Source organism: Ursus maritimus, unplaced genomic scaffold (genome assembly GCF_017311325.1).
Source record: "Ursus maritimus isolate PB19 unplaced genomic scaffold, ASM1731132v1 scaffold_3, whole genome shotgun sequence".
Lineage (NCBI taxonomy): Eukaryota > Metazoa > Chordata > Mammalia > Carnivora > Ursidae > Ursus > Ursus maritimus.
Window position 1 is genome coordinate 31,697,293 of NW_024425563.1, and position 15,545 is coordinate 31,712,837.

General features: G+C 42.1%; 1 protein-coding gene across 1 annotated transcript in view; it reads left to right on the plus strand.

The window, feature by feature from the left end:
* CTTNBP2 (cortactin binding protein 2) overlaps positions 1 to 15,250 on the plus strand; it is a gene marked incomplete at its 5' end in the record, with an annotated part of 133,703 nt that extends 118,453 nt beyond the window's left edge. The window contains 8 exon segments of the mRNA XM_008705893.2: positions 2,188 to 2,366; positions 4,957 to 5,162; positions 5,836 to 6,012; positions 8,205 to 8,268; positions 9,657 to 9,789; positions 10,745 to 10,843; positions 14,674 to 14,886; positions 14,888 to 15,250. Coding sequence (XP_008704115.2) covers positions 2,188 to 2,366; positions 4,957 to 5,162; positions 5,836 to 6,012; positions 8,205 to 8,268; positions 9,657 to 9,789; positions 10,745 to 10,843; positions 14,674 to 14,886; positions 14,888 to 14,995 — 1,179 coding nt within the window.
* Positions 15,251 to 15,545: the final 295 nt, after the last annotated feature.

Here is a 15,545-nt window from a genome sequence, read left to right on the forward strand (position 1 = left end):
CTTTCCCTACATGTTTCATTAATCAGAACTGGTTTTGTGCCCACCCCATTGCCCCAGATCGTGCCTAGACTTACCTTCCCAAGATGGAAGCTCTCCACCAAGTACTTAAAATTCTGTGTGTTATGTTAGAGTGTGTGAATGTGTGTGCACTTGTCGGGGGAGGATCGGGGAGGAGAGTGGAATGGTTTTGGTAATTCAGCAAACTATGCTTGCCACTAGTGATGTGAATTAGTATCTGAAATTCCTAATCAGAGAAATCGTCTACCCCAAGCTCTGTTAAAGTCCATGGCTGGTCATAAATACATGCTTTTGACCAAAGCAAGGCCATCAAATCATGTCCACCAGTAGGAAGAAAGGTGAGGTAATGACAGTCATAGGTGTGTAGCTTTGCAAATTACTGATGCTTCCATTAATGTTATCATTAATATTTAATTTCATATAAATCACAAATGATACTAGTTTCTTTTTCTTAAAAACTTTATTTTTTTTAAAGAGCAATTTTAGGTTACATTAAAAATTAGAGGAACGTGTGCAGATTTCCCATGTACCCCCTGCTTCCATACATGCGTAGTCTCCCGTGTTATCAGCAGCACTAACCAGCATGGCCTGTGTGCAAGGATGGACCTACACTGATAAATCATAATCACCCCAAGTCCATAGTTTACCCTAGGGAAAAATATGGAAGGCCTCATGAGTCTGCATATTATCCTTGCACACAGGCCATACTGATCTCTGAAAGTCCTAGTTTTATTCTCTGGATGTGGCACTATTTCAGGTAAAATGGACCTCCCCCACACCCAGCTCACTGTACACATAGTTTGTAAAGGCTTTGTTTTACTTACTTTGAAAAGAAAGTTGCAAGCTTTAAGTTGTGCTCTCTTCTCCACTGTGTCTGAGAATGGGAATGTGGGATGTGCTGTGAAGAATAGGAAGGGGGGAGGGATAATGCCTTTCACTGACCGAGAGTCACCTCAAGGAGGTTAATGAAACTGATTCCTTGGGTACATGTACAATGGGAATGAATGACTCCTGCAAAACCTCAGAAATCTTGTAACTGCAGAACACAACCAAATCTTCGGGGGCACTTAGATACATGCTGGCCCTTGATTACAATCTCTTCATCCAGTTCCTGAAAGGAATATAAGTCAAGAGCCTTTCAGGACAATACCAGGCATCCTACTAGTATTTAATAAGTATAATTTTATTAATAAGAAGTAAATATTAAACTATTATTAATTGTAGTACATGATCTTATTCGTGCTGGAAAAATATCAGAAGGAGAATTCCTCTTTTGAAGAGAAGGGAAATTATAAGAACTCCCCAAACCTCATGTAACATAATACCATTTCAACAGAGCTGCTAGGATCGCTGAACCAATCTTTCATTTTGACTTGGCCAAATTATATCCCTTCAAGTAGGACATACCCATATTGATAAACTACCCCAGTCTTAATATCATAATTACTTGGTAAAACCGAGATTTACATGAATCCCTTTCTTGTATAATACTGAGTTAACTGCTGTATCTGACTTCTAAATAATTGAAGGATATTTCTCCTAATACTAAAGAAATCTTTGTCCTTTCTAAAAAAAAAAAAAAATGCTAACATCAAACCATATATATTACATACTGTTATTTAGAATTTGCATGTTTAAAAATTTGAAAACAAATTTCTTTATGCCAGCAACGCTCTATACATTTTGATGAAGCTAGCATTTTAGCTGGGATAGTCCTTCTAGGGAAATTAAACTTAATACGAGGTGAACATGCCACAGATCCAAATGGGCCATCTTGTCACTTAACCACATATTGGAGTATTTAATGTTATTTTTTGTTTCATGAAATCAAAATCCTTTAACACCTATGTGAAGTACTCTGTATGCATGTGGATAATAATTTCTACCAGAACTGATGTTTAAGAATTTGTGTAGGGTTTCTTAGTCTTACTGCTCTTTCGTGTCTGAACGCTTTCATTTCCCGTAATAAGCTGCAGATCTGTGTCTCATGAAGACACGCGACAGGTGTATTGGCTACGCCTCCTTCAGCAACCTCAGGGGCCACAGACAGATTCAGCTGCATTTTTGTTTTACAGTTTAAATGCTGATAATTTTCATTTTTGAACTGTTAAAAGGAAAAGCAGCACTGTTCTAAGCCAAGCCCCACGTCCGGCCTCTCTGTCTCTCTAGTTCAGAGGTCAGCTGCCCTTGCCCTGCGATCCCGTGTGCAAGACGGTCGACTGGGCCCTGGCCGTGTGGCGCCAGCTCAACTCCTGCCTGGCCCGCTTGGGCACACCTGAAGCTCTTCTCGGGCCGAAGCACTTCCTGTCTTGTCCTGTAGTCCCAGGACATGCCCAAGCGACAGTGAGGTAAGGGTCATTTCTCCTTATCTACCTATTTAAAATCGAGCCGTGGCCAACTGGGCATGTGTGAGAGCGAGGAGCTCCGTGCTTCCTATCAGAGGACAACCATGACTCACCTGCTGGGTAGCTTCTGGGGAAGCTTTTTACTGAGAACTGGTAAGTGGCCTTTTCCATCTGTTCCAAGACTCTCCTCAAAGTCCTGTTCCACATGCAGTGCAGTGTCTCATGGGAAAGGCCTACATGAGAAATTCATCGAGGCTCCTATAACCCAAAACACAAGCTTACATTCTATTGATGATTAAAAAGCTTCCTCCTTGGGGCTCCTGGGTGGCTCAGTTGGTTAAGCACCTGACTCTTGATTTCGGCTCAGGTCAGGATCGCAGGTTCATGAGATCGAGCCCCATGTGCTGGGCGTGGAGCCTGCTTAAGAGTCTCTCTCTCCCTCTGCCTCTCCCCCCTGCCCTCCCTCTCTCAAAAAAACAAAACAAAACAAAAAAAAAAACTTCCTCCTTTATAAATGAGACTTAAATACTCACTATGTTTTCCTTAACATACTTTCCATAACAGCTTATGGGAACAGACGTATTAACAATAAAGTTAATGAAATAGAAAAGCAAGAGGAAAAAATGTGTCGCAATCCAGCTTAGTAAGGATCTGTGATTAACTGTGAGCATCGATTCTGTACTTTCTGGCATCCTGGGCAGAAATCCACTCTGGAAAGCAGGGCAGACAAATAATCTATCTTCTCTATTGTAACAAACTGTCGATTTCATAACAGCTAATTGGGGGAAAGGAAGAATTACCATATTAAAATACATATACAACATTTTCTTGCTAAAGAGCAGAAATACATTTATTCATGTAATCACTTCTTTTTTTCATTAGTATTACAATTAAATTTAAGCCTTTTTCACATCCGGAGTCTCAAGATTCTTAGGAGCTACTCTGGGCCTTTCCTATCCCGAGCACAGTCACTGCCAACAACCACAGAGACTCTGCTCTGAGATGTGCACCCTACTTGCAAGCTAACAAGTTAGGCTGCTGCAAGTGCGTGATGCCGGGGCACCACCCAGAGCACACAGCCCCAGCCTGTGCTCCACGTGCGCAGAGGTTCTCCTAGCGTCTCAAGCCCGGCGGGGGGAGGGGGGAGGATGGACAGTGGCCGGTGGATGCTGGCTTTGCCTCCCAGCTACTGAACTCGGAGCTGGAGAATCGCCCAGCTCCGACAGGGAGGTGCTAGCAAAGCTGCCCACCCTTTGCCCCGGGAGGAAACATCACTCATTACCTTAGTAAGGGAGCAGGTCCACCTTCTGCTCTAGGAGACACGGTCTCTCTCTTCCAAGGCTGTTTGCCAGATTACGTCCTTGAAAAGAGAGTCTAGAGCCGAAATAGACACTCAATGTGCAGAAATGCCACGGAGGACTGTCTCCCAACAGCCATGTTCAGGAAGCATTATTTTTTTTTTTTTTAAACCAACGATTATCATCTTTACCTCCTTAGCACCTTTAGGAGTGCCTGTGTAGGTCTGACTCATGGTACAGAACACCAGATGTTGTCTATATTTCCCTATTATACTTTTTTTCTCTGGAATTACATATCAGACATTAACACAGAAGCTTAAAATACAGATGCTTGCTATCTGCATAAAAGTTTTAACAGTCTTCAAGGGCTTACACCAGTATCTGATAACTTTGAAAACTTCAGTGTGCTGGGAGACGTGGTTTAGCTTCTACAACCTTGAAACAAGTGGTGGTTTTTTAAATGTTGCAACAAAGGAATTTTAATTGCTATTGGATGCCCCAAACTTGGGTAAGGTCCCACTGCTACAGCTGTTACTACAAAGAGTCCATCTGGGGAGACAGCTGGTGACCCCATCCCGGCTCTGCAGAGCTAAGCCCACCCACGTGCAGACACTGAGCCTTTGCCTTGGGGTGGACAGATTTAATCTGCCACTGAGCACAAGATCTACCCCAATTTCAGAAATATTAAAATATATGTATCTTAGTAAGGACATAAGGCAAATAAGTTTAAGCTATTTAGACATGGATTTCCAGGAAAGCTTTTTTCTACACGTCCACCTGTAAATTTGCTTTTCCTTCCATGTATTTTATTTATGCATTCATTCAACACACCCTTAAGCACTGATTCCTGCTCTCAATGATCTTAGGAGGTAAAAGGAAAGAGACATGTAAACACTTTCATTTGCAAAACATGGTATTTTTGAGGCGAAGTCAAACATCTTTTATATTGGATAATTTTTTTTAAAGATTATTTATTTGAAAGAGCACAAGCAAGGGGAGCAGCAGAGGGAGAGGGAAAGGAAGAAGCAGGCTCCTCCCCTGAGCAGGGAGCCCGATGCGGGGCTTGATCCCCAGACCCTGGGCTCATGACCCGAGCCAAAGGCAGCCACCTAACTGACTGAGTCACCCAGGCACTGCAGTTTCACTTATTTCAAAACTACCTAGGAAAGTTAGCCTATCTGCAGAAACACTTAATGTTTTTTCCATGTTCTTCAAACCCATCCTTTGTGGTGCGGTGCGGTGTGGTGTGGTGATTTGTGACTGGGCCTCACTGCCAACCGCCCTTCTCTTGCAAGGTGGATGGCTAAGCTGTGGAATGCTATCATTGCACCCAGAGTTCAAGAAGCAATATTGTCAAGAGCCTCTGTGAGAAGACAGCCAGGCCTGGGGCTGCCGACTGCTAGAAACCACCCCAGCCAAGGACAGCAGGCCGTGGTTAAAGCTGCTCTCAGCATCTTGCTCAATAAAGCCGTGCTGCATGGCTGCCCCCTCCAGAGAGCAGGTATGCGGGTGGGTGCGGGGAGGGGAGGAGATTCACTCTTACATAATACTTGTTTGACTTCATTATAAGGGAGCTCTTTTTTCTCTCTTCGTAAGTAATTATCTCGACCTTAATGTACATTTCACACCATTGTCCCAGGGCTCTTTTTAAAAAAATTTTTCTTTCCTAAAATTTTTTTAATTTGATTTCAATTTACATATAACATATTATTAGTTTGAGGTAGAGGTCAGTGATTCATCAGTCTTATATAACACCCAGTGCTCATTACATCAAGTGCCCTTCTTAAGGTCCACCACCCAGTTACCCCATCCCATCCCCCTACCTCCCTGCCCTCCAGCAACCCTCAGTTCGTTTCCTGTGATTAAGAGTCTCTGATGGTTTGTCTCCTCTGGTTTCACATTTTTTCCTCTCTTCCCCTATGATCCCGTTTTCTTTCTTAAATTCCACACAGGAGTAAGATCTTATGAGAACTCTCTTTTTAAATTATTGGCTCAGTAATTCCAGATCTCCAAGTAAAATTTGCTGGGTCACAACATCCCTTCTTGGGTATTAAGCACAGCCATGATTCTGAAGAGTATTTCTTGGAGAATCGCAAGTGTTAATATTTTACTTGACTGTGAAACTGCATGATCGCTGCCTTCTTTTTGGCAAAACATGATCTGTGTTGTTTCAGAGCTGGACCAGCACACAGCTGATTTCAAAGGAGGAGGTTTCCCTTTATCTATAGTCTCAAGTTACAACAAAAAAAAGGGAGAGAGTGGTGCCTGGAGAAGAGTGAGCACCAGTCCTCGCAAGAAGTCCGGCCGCTTCTCTCCACCCTCCTGGAGTAAGCCGGGCCTGGGCGAGGAAGGTAAGTGAGGCGGCCGTGCTGCCTGGACGACTGTGGGCACTCACGCTCTGCTTTCCGAGTGCAAATGTACTTTTACTTGTTTCACTGTGCATTCAACAAAGTTGAGTTTGTCAATGCGTATTTTCACAGAGTGAACAGGGGGTGGTAGGTATATTTCCGAAAATATTTGCCAGCCCCGCACCTGGGAAATAATCGTTCGTGGCATCCATCTTAAATCTACGTAATATAACAATTGTACTTTGTCATAGTTTTCTCCTTTTCTGTGTCATCTCTGAGCCAACCCTAAATTTTTTAAAGTATGTATAGAGCTACATTTGGTACCAGTTTAAAGCCTTCATGAGTGAATCCGTTGTATACATTTCTTTTTCCTTTATTCTGTCAGGTTCTATTCTACACCCTCGAAAGAGAACAAACAGAAAAATCCCTGCCCTCTTAGGATTCACATTCTCATAAATTATTAAATTCAATATAATGGAACATCCTCTATAAAAAAGGAATATGTTACGTAAGTTTTCATTTGAGCAAGATAAACAAATTTATCTCTGGTGTTAGACCTATTCCTTTTGGCTTTGATAGGGTAATCAGTAATTATACGAATTGTCTCCCTAAAGGAAATTCTTTTCAGTCTTAAATATGATGTTCCAACCTCATATGCATTGTGCATTTCTCATAGATATAAATTTGGATTTTCAGGAGTCCCTCCCACCCCCACATATTCTGTTATGTATGATTTCATGCCAACTTTATAGCAGTCGAGTTGCTAAAAAAGAGAATATGCCTAAAATCTTGAAACATGAAAGATTGCTTTTGTTCATTGTGTTTTCATACTTAAAAATCAACTAAATACAGGCTTAATATTAATACATGCTGGAGTTTTGTAATTACCCCACCAAGTGGGTCTGTAAACTGACTTTTTTAACGACTGAATGTAAAGTTACAGAGGTTACTTATACTTTAAGGTGATTGCCATGCATAATACGGTATATCCTAAGAGCCGGCCATTACTTCCCAGAGTTAGAGTGTTTGATTCAGGGAGTAAAGTCTTTAGACGTCAGCCCCCTTCTATGGCGTAGAGACTCCTGGGGTGACCTCCGCAGCAAGGACTGGACCTTCCACTTGTTTATCCCTATATGTAGGGCAAAAGAGCTCTAAGATGAGGATTATCTTCTCCATTTCCAGGTAACAAAACTAAGGTTTAGAAACCTTCAGTTGTCTGTCCCTATCACCTCTCCTGGAAACACGGGGAGCTACAATCCATGTTTTTGTTTCTTGAGAGTCCAATGCTGTTTACCTCTATCTGTGCCACTCTAATCCCATGGTACATGGAATAATCCATGGGCACTCATATAATGGGACACCCACCCAGGCTCTTCACTGTCATTTCCAAGTTCTTTACAATTTCTGTAGGGTTTAAGACCAGCCCCTGGTCTCAAACTCAGAAAACTATTATGTAAATTATGAAAAAGTTAAATTATAAATGATTTTATATTTATATTCAATAATTTTAGTTTTAGAACTATTTGATATATCAAATATTATACCCTTAGAAACATGAAACCATACTCAAAAGATCAATAAAATTGTGTATAACCAGGATATTTCATTTTTTATAATGGTAAATTTTTTCTCTCAATAATTCCATTGGATATTACAATGTTTGGGTCGATATTGGTTTTTTTGATGCCATTGTTTATCAAGATAGAAACCCCTTTGCATTCTACACATGTAACTATGGGCGATCATGAAGTTTGGTAAAGACACAGCCTCTTTTTCTCCTGACCTAAAATAGAAAAAGCTAAGATGTCAGGTCACAGGCTTCAGGAGACAGGGATCAAGCCCAAGCATACATATTAATTAGGAAAATCTGTTAGTTACCCTTTCTGACCATGACAACAAAAGTATGGGCAAAGAAACTAGTGTAGAGATTGTCTCTTCATGAGGATGTATTAAATTCAACTTTGCAAAATCATTCTTTAGAGATAATTTGTGCTAGCAACAGTCACACTATTTTAGAAGAGGGGCCGTTTATAAAAGCAGTGGCCATGCAGGAAGCTCTATCCAGAGCCACTACCCTGAGGAGAAACTTCTCAAGAGATGGATTCAATCCAAAGACAGTATCAAAAATCAGAGTTCAAGATGCACAGGGACAATGACTGATTCTATTGAAAATGACTACATTTTTCTTTAAACAGGTATCAAAATTAAAGCTATATCTCAGCTGAATTATAACAGGAATGCTTCTCTGTCAAAACAAAAGTAAGTTTGTACATCTATAATGCTATTAATATATTTTAAAAAGCGGTCATTCCAATGCTAGTATTGAATGAATGTGTAATGGTAGGAAAATTTTCCCTTGTAGGTTCTTTGGTCTAATAATCAAATGGACATAAGACACATGACCAGGAGAAAAATGAATTTAATTGCCTCTGTCTGGGAGCCCCAAAGATAGGAGACTCAAGGCCAACCCAGGCAGTTGAGAGTTACACTGCCATCCTGAACTAAGGAATGATACCAATCTGTCAGGCCTTGAAGCCCCAGACCCCTATATTTCAGATAAAAAACAGCTCTGGTGGTAGGTCTTTCTAAATTCTTTTAGGTACTTAAGGGTGAGGTAAGTTTTCCTTGAGTCAGCTGGGCCTTGATTGACTTCAGATCAAAATAAACCACATGCCAAAGTGACACATTTGGGGACAGCATACTCTCCCCTTCACATGAAATCTAAAAAAACATGTTCTGTAAGCTTAATATCACAACATTAAGCGTTTGTTGCTTGTAGTTTGTTGAAAAGGTTGGAAATACTAATAGCTTCATTTTTTATCAAACTTAATCATTAATGCATCCAACAAAGATATAAAAGTTCACACACGCAGGATTTTATCATCAACAGGCTCTACAGGACAGATGTTTTAAAATGAAACTTGCTTTTAGGTGCTACATGTTTAACGTGATCGTTTTATTTTCTTATGTTGCACCTAAGTTCTGCTTACAAATTTCGAGGTACAAAGGATGATTTGGTTAATCACAGAATAGGAATGTTTGGGCAGTGTGTAAATGGCTCTGCATTGTACCCCAATAAATTTTGTGTCCTGTCACTTGACAGGTAACATTTAGAACCAAGTTCACAGAATTACAGAAGGGGGGAAGTGTAAAGAGAGAGAAGATGGATAAAGGAAACCACAACACGTGCTTCTTTCTGCCAGGCGCACGGCTGAATCCATTATATACAGCAGACTATGTAACTCCCCCATGAACTATAATATAGATAACCCAGAAACTGAAGTGTTAAGGAAAGCAAAAAAAAAAAAAAAGACCCATGGCCGCCATGTTGTTAATAAGTAGTAGAACCAAGGTTGAAATTTGTATTTGTTGCAGAGTATCACCCTGCCCCCCTGCTTCCCCAGTGTTCTGTGTCTTAGTTTCATCTAGGCTTGGAGAAAGGGAAGAAAAGGGGACTGATATGTTCTAAACCAAGTAGATTTCTCCGTGAGTAAAATTTCAAGTGGGAATTGCACGAATTGTGCCATCAAATGACATTTCAGACTCTTTTTAAAGGATATTGAAAAACTCTTTTCTTACCCCACACCAAATCCTCAAAACTGGATTACAGTCCCCACGTTGAAAAACTTTTCTGAACTTCGTTTTAGGTCTTTAGAGAATGATCTATCATCGACATTGAATTTGGAACAAAGACTCTCTCTGAGTTCAGATGATGAAGCAGACCTTGTCAAGGAACTTCAGAGTATGTGCTCCAGCAAATCTGAGTCTGACATAAGCAAGGTAAGCAGTCCAAAGGGGGGAGGACAGTGATGGGCTCCCCCCCCAGGAAAGAGACTTCCTTAGAGCCACATCCTAACACACATTCCCTGAAAGACATTCCTGACTGAATATATGGTGTATGCTCCAAACCAAACCCTCCTTACCTTGCTTAGAAAAGCCCTTTCTTCTGAAGTATCTTTTATATAATAAGTACAGGCTGCTTTTCATAACTCCTCTGAAAGACCCGAGGTTAAAATTGCAAGTTGATTCCATTAGCACAAATCACAGCAATGCATTCAGGCAGCACTGCTTCCCCAGGCTTTCTTCTTGTTTTTCTAATGTTGGTATACAAGTCACTTGTCAATAAGAGCGTCACAACAGACTCATGTTACAGACAGAGGAACAGTCACAGCCTCCCTTAACAGCAAGAAAATTTGGCCTGTGTGATGCATATAGTCATAGCCTTTAAGCTGTGAAAATTGAGATCCAAATATGGGAATCAGTGACCCAAAATTTCAAAGGCGGTGTCAACAGCATCAAGTTCAGCTTGTTCTGGCACTCTGTCAGCTGCCGCTAATTGAACCAGACTTCCTTGCTAAATGCCTTTTACTTGAAAGGGAGGATAAGAAGGTAGTTTTAAGTGCAGGTTCCACCAAAAGACTCCTAACTCATACATCTGAACAACCCAGTCTCTGGGCCAAAGTCGGACTGACAGTCTGATTTAACCTTGCTGGAAATGAGCTGAAATACTTACAATTTTGCCAAGACAGATTTTTTTTTTAAGGGAAGAGGGTCTACTTCTCATGCATTTTCTGGCAGTTTCACTAAAGGCTTTGAGTCTTTGTCGCGCACAGTGCAAGCCTTGAGGGTGTGTTCACAGAGCTCTGAGGGTCAGAGGAAAAGGGAACCCTGCGGCAGGTTTCGATAGTGACTTTAAGGTGTGTACCTGTGACTCGATCAGGGCTCTGTTTTGCAGATTGCTGATTCCAGGGATGATTTAAGGAGGTTTGGTAGTTCAGGAAACAACCCTGCCTTTTCAGCAACTGTTAATCCGAGAATGCCAGTGTCACCGAAGGTAAGGGCCCCTTTCCTTGCAAAAGGAGACGAAAACGGGTTGCTGTGGAATGGACTTCCTAAATCTTCTTTCAGTGTGAATCACAGAATTCTTTTTCAACCACAGCTGTGGAAAGGGAAGTAAAGGTAAGTGTGTTCAGTAGTTAATGTAACGTTAGAGAGATCACTGTTTAGATAACAGCTTGAAAGAATGACATAGACAAGCATTATGTGTCAGAAGTAGATATAGTGTAACTTCTGTCTCGGTTCCTCTACTTTAGAATGTATTCGAGAACCTTTAAGATTTCCGGCATTTTAGAATTTCAGCAGGCTAAATAATGTAAAGCTCTATCACACCTGAAAAAAAAAAAGGTCCTTTTTAGGGACACCTAGGTAGCTCAGTCGTTTAAATGGCTGCCTTCAACTCAGGTCGTAATCCTGGGGTCCTGGGATTGAGCCCCACATCGGGCTCAGCAGGGAGCCTGCTTCTCCCTCCCCCTGTTTGTGCTCTGTCAAGTAAATGAAAATCTTTAAAAAGAAAAAGAAACTGAACTAAAAATGACTTTTTTTTTTTTTTAACTTGCCATAACAGCATTGGTTTCAGTGAGATACTTTCCTTTAAAAACAAGTCAGAATGGCAAGTGGCAGAGCCAGGATTTCAATAGACTTCATTAACTTCTCAAAATAACTTCTATTATTGGTTAATAAATGGTACTCCTGGGTGAACAAAAACAATAAAACTACTTCTTACCCAGTAGTTGTTCTGTGAGAGTGCAGATTTCCCAGAGGCATTTAGTGAGAGGGGGTTTGTTCACCAAGTCACGTGGAGTGTGGTTCACATCCTGTTCTCCTCTCCTCTCCTCGGTGGCTTACGAAGACCTGGCAGGGGGAGGTGGGTGCAGAGGGGAGGATTATAAATTATTCATCATCTGCTCACCACTGCCCCTGCTCTCCCAGTGCTTCATGAGGTTCTAGTCCCAATTCGTTACACTGTGGGTTCTGGGGGAAGAAGGTGGGAAGCATTGGCAAGGCTGAGGTCCCAAATAAAAAATACGTTACATGATGATCTGTGAAGAAGAGCATGACCTTTCTGGCTCACGCCATCGTCATGGCTGCCTCACCCACCCCCTCCCCAACTGGGAACTGCTTAGAAAGCACAGCAAACACATAATTTGGAGAGCATGTAAGAGACAATGACCTAAGGAGGGGACGTGGAGTCCCTCTTGAGAATTCTGGCAGGAGAACATTTTGGTCAGGAGTTATCCCTCCTGAACACATTCCCTGGGTCTCCAGGATCACTCTTTAGAACAGTCAGGCCAGGAAGGTCTAGGAAGAACAACCATGAACCACTATTTCTCCACGGGGCCCAGTCACTTTCCTGTATAAAAATGTGATGGGTAGTGACCAGCTGCCATTGTTTAAATGTTTTGTACTCCTGTTTCTCTGGCTCAGGATCTGACTGGTTGCCACGATAAGGTTCTGTCCACAAAGTAAGTAGCAGTACTGAGAGTGGGATATGCTCAGGACAGCTTTGTTTTAAAAGAGACCTTTAAAAACATGTGTCCTTTTATACCCTCGGGGCTCTTACAAAAGAATTATAGGGACAGCTGCCTGCGCTCACTCTTTGCCCACTGAACACAGGTGGAGGGGCTGCCCCTCAAGGGCGAGGAGGTGTTTTTCTCAGAACCTGCCAGCAGAGGGCGAAGTAACACATTTGACAGCCTGCTGAAAGCCTGGCAGGCTCATGGCTTTTCTATCCTTATGATAACGCTCAGCTAGCATTTCTTGGGTAGATGCCCGGGTTTTTCTGTTATCAGGCAGTAATTCTTTTTAAAGTAAGAGCTCCTGGCTTAGTTGAAATCACTTTCAACAATCACCATTTGTCATAGCAGAACTCCTTACTGCTCTGACGGTAAGGGGATGTAGTGGGGTTATTCACTGGGTGGCTGGTTAGCCTCGTAAATTAGAAACAAATGCACATATTTAAATCACTAATACAACAGACACCGATACGTTTTCTCATGAAAACCAAATGACTCCTCTGAAAGCAAAAGTTTTTATCTTTGCATAATGAAATCCCCGTGAGGATTGTGTTTTTAAACCCCACTGCCCAGATCTTGCTCCCCCACCCCCACCCCAGAGGTTCTGATGGAGCTGGTCTGAGGTGCAATCTGGACTTGGGGGTTTTTAAAAGCTCCCCGGCGATGCTGATGTGCAGCCGGTGCTCTAAGATGCTTGATCTGGGGTCCTCCCTGCTGTCCAGCCCCTTCGTTTCTAACTGTATCTGTAAAGGGGTTCATATACCTTTACGTAACTTATTTGTACATGTAATGCACTGTTTGTTTCTACACCATCCTCCACACCTTCCTGTCTTCACGCTTTCTCCCCTGTGCACTGGTCACAACCTCTCCCTCCTCCCCCGACTTCCCATCTAGAGAGCAGGGCCATAGGGGCTTCCTAGCTTCCAGCAGTGCGTCAGTAGAGTCACAGGAACGAACTGCTCTAATTTAACACTATTACTTTAGGTGTGGCACCTTTCTGTACAAACTACGGGTTTTCTTTGAGCTTAATATGGTCCACACTGATAATCTTACTTGTTTAATAGAACTTTTGGGTTGTAGCCCTGAAAGCATTAAACACCCTGAACTCTCCTAGGCCCAGGCTCTTGGACTTCTTAGCTTTACGGAAAACACCTCGAAACCTGTGCATCAGTCACTGGCCCTGTTCTTACCCTCCCAGCCTTAACGGTCTGGGGTCCTCAACACCCCAGCATAGGTTTAGCTGCAGGGGAAGCTTCTTGTTACTCCATTTCCTGTCTCAGACCATAAAGATACAACCCACACCTCCCTCCCCGATGCAGACGATGGTGTGGACCAGCAAAGAACACCACGTGTCCCCTTTTCTCTACCATCTAGCTATTATCTTTATCACAATATGCCATTTCTTCTCATTATGATGCATGTGTTGAATTTCCTGGTGTTTTAGACCGAATTACAAGTTGGGATTCGTTTTACTAGGCCCAGGGCTAAGTCCCATTTTACAAATATAAGAAGATACCAAGGAGAATTCAACTGCCAGTGGAGTCCACACAGTTACTTTCCTTTAAAAGCCACATTAACTATTTGCCTATTAAATTCTAGTTTTACAATCTGTTACATGACTGTTCAGCTGCATTAAGAGAGAGAAAGTATCGACTGCTTGAGAGGCAGGGGGAGCAGCTCACAGAGGAGACCTTCCTTCATGTTCGTTGGTGGAATTTTAGACACTCTAAGGGCAAACACCTTGAGTGCAAGTTGGGAGCCCGAGGTCTGGCCCTGCGTCCTCACTCTGAGACTGGGGACAAATCTCGTCACCTGTCCAGCTCTGCGGCTGCACAGGAGCCTTAACTCACTAGAGATGTGAGAGCACAGATGTTCTCTGCTCTGGGGTCCACACCTAGAACCGTGGCTGAGCATTTAATGTTTAGTTTCCAGGAAAGCAGAAAAGTGAGGTGACTCACCCCGGGTGACGGAGCTGCTTCTGGTGCAGCTGCGCACAGACGCCGCAGCTCTGACGAACCCAGCTGGGTGTTGTCTTCGGGGCCAGGACGTCAGGAAGCTCGCAGACTCTGGCATTCGATGGACGGAGTCTTGTGAGGCCACGAAGGGTCAAAATGAAAATCAGGCATTGGGTCTGGAGGAAGTTAATCATTCAGCCTCTCCTCTCTGTTGTCCGCTGTTTGGTGCTGCAGGAGAACCGTGTCGAGGGAGCAGCTCCTTCACGCTGGTGCAGAGACAGAGCAGGAGAGTTAGGGCTGCTATGAGCTATTGGCAGCCAGGTCCGACGTGACCCGCTCGTTCTGTTCTCTTACAGGAGGTCAGTCCTCTCAGCAGCCATCAACCGACCGAATGCAGCAACAGTCAATCAAAGATTGAGTTGGGTGTTTCAAGAGTTAAATCTTTCCTTCCTGTTCCTAGAAGTAAGGTCACCCAGTGTTCCCAGAACACCAAAAGAAGCAGCAGCAGCAGTAATACAAGGCAAATAGAAATAAACAACAACTCAAAAGAAGAGATTTGAAACTTCCACAAAAAAAGAACACGTAGAAAAACCAAACAAAACAAATAGGCCTGCCTACAACAGCCTCACTCTTAACTTCTGTACATTTCACACAGAAACCAAGGACAACAAGATGTAAATACCTTTAAATGAAGGCAATGTTTTCACTGTAATATAAAGTATGAGTGCGGGACCACTATTCAATTTTTTTTGTAAAGAATGTATTTATAACCAACATTTTGTTGCTTTTTTTTTTCCCCCAATTCTATAGGATTGAACTTCAATACCAGGAGGTGATGCCAACTTTTCAAGTAGTTTTATAATAGAAATATTGTAATAGTTTTAATCAACATGTTCAGGGGTATTAGAACTGTCAGTGTACTGTATATCTATATATATGTATATATGTATATTTCAGAAAGTCCATGAACCATATTGCGTACATGTTATAAAGTGTACAACATTGGCTTTTAAATAGAGATAACTTGATGTTCACTTGAATGACTAGAATGGGGCAATAACAAATCATTTCTAAACAGTTACTTTCCATTAAAAGCCATATTAAGTATTTTGCCTGTTAAATTCTAGTTTTACATTTAAATCTTTTAATGGTTACATTGCTGATTGGTTGCATTCTGTATATTTATGCTTATGAGTTTGCATTATAACTCCTACAAAATATGAAATTA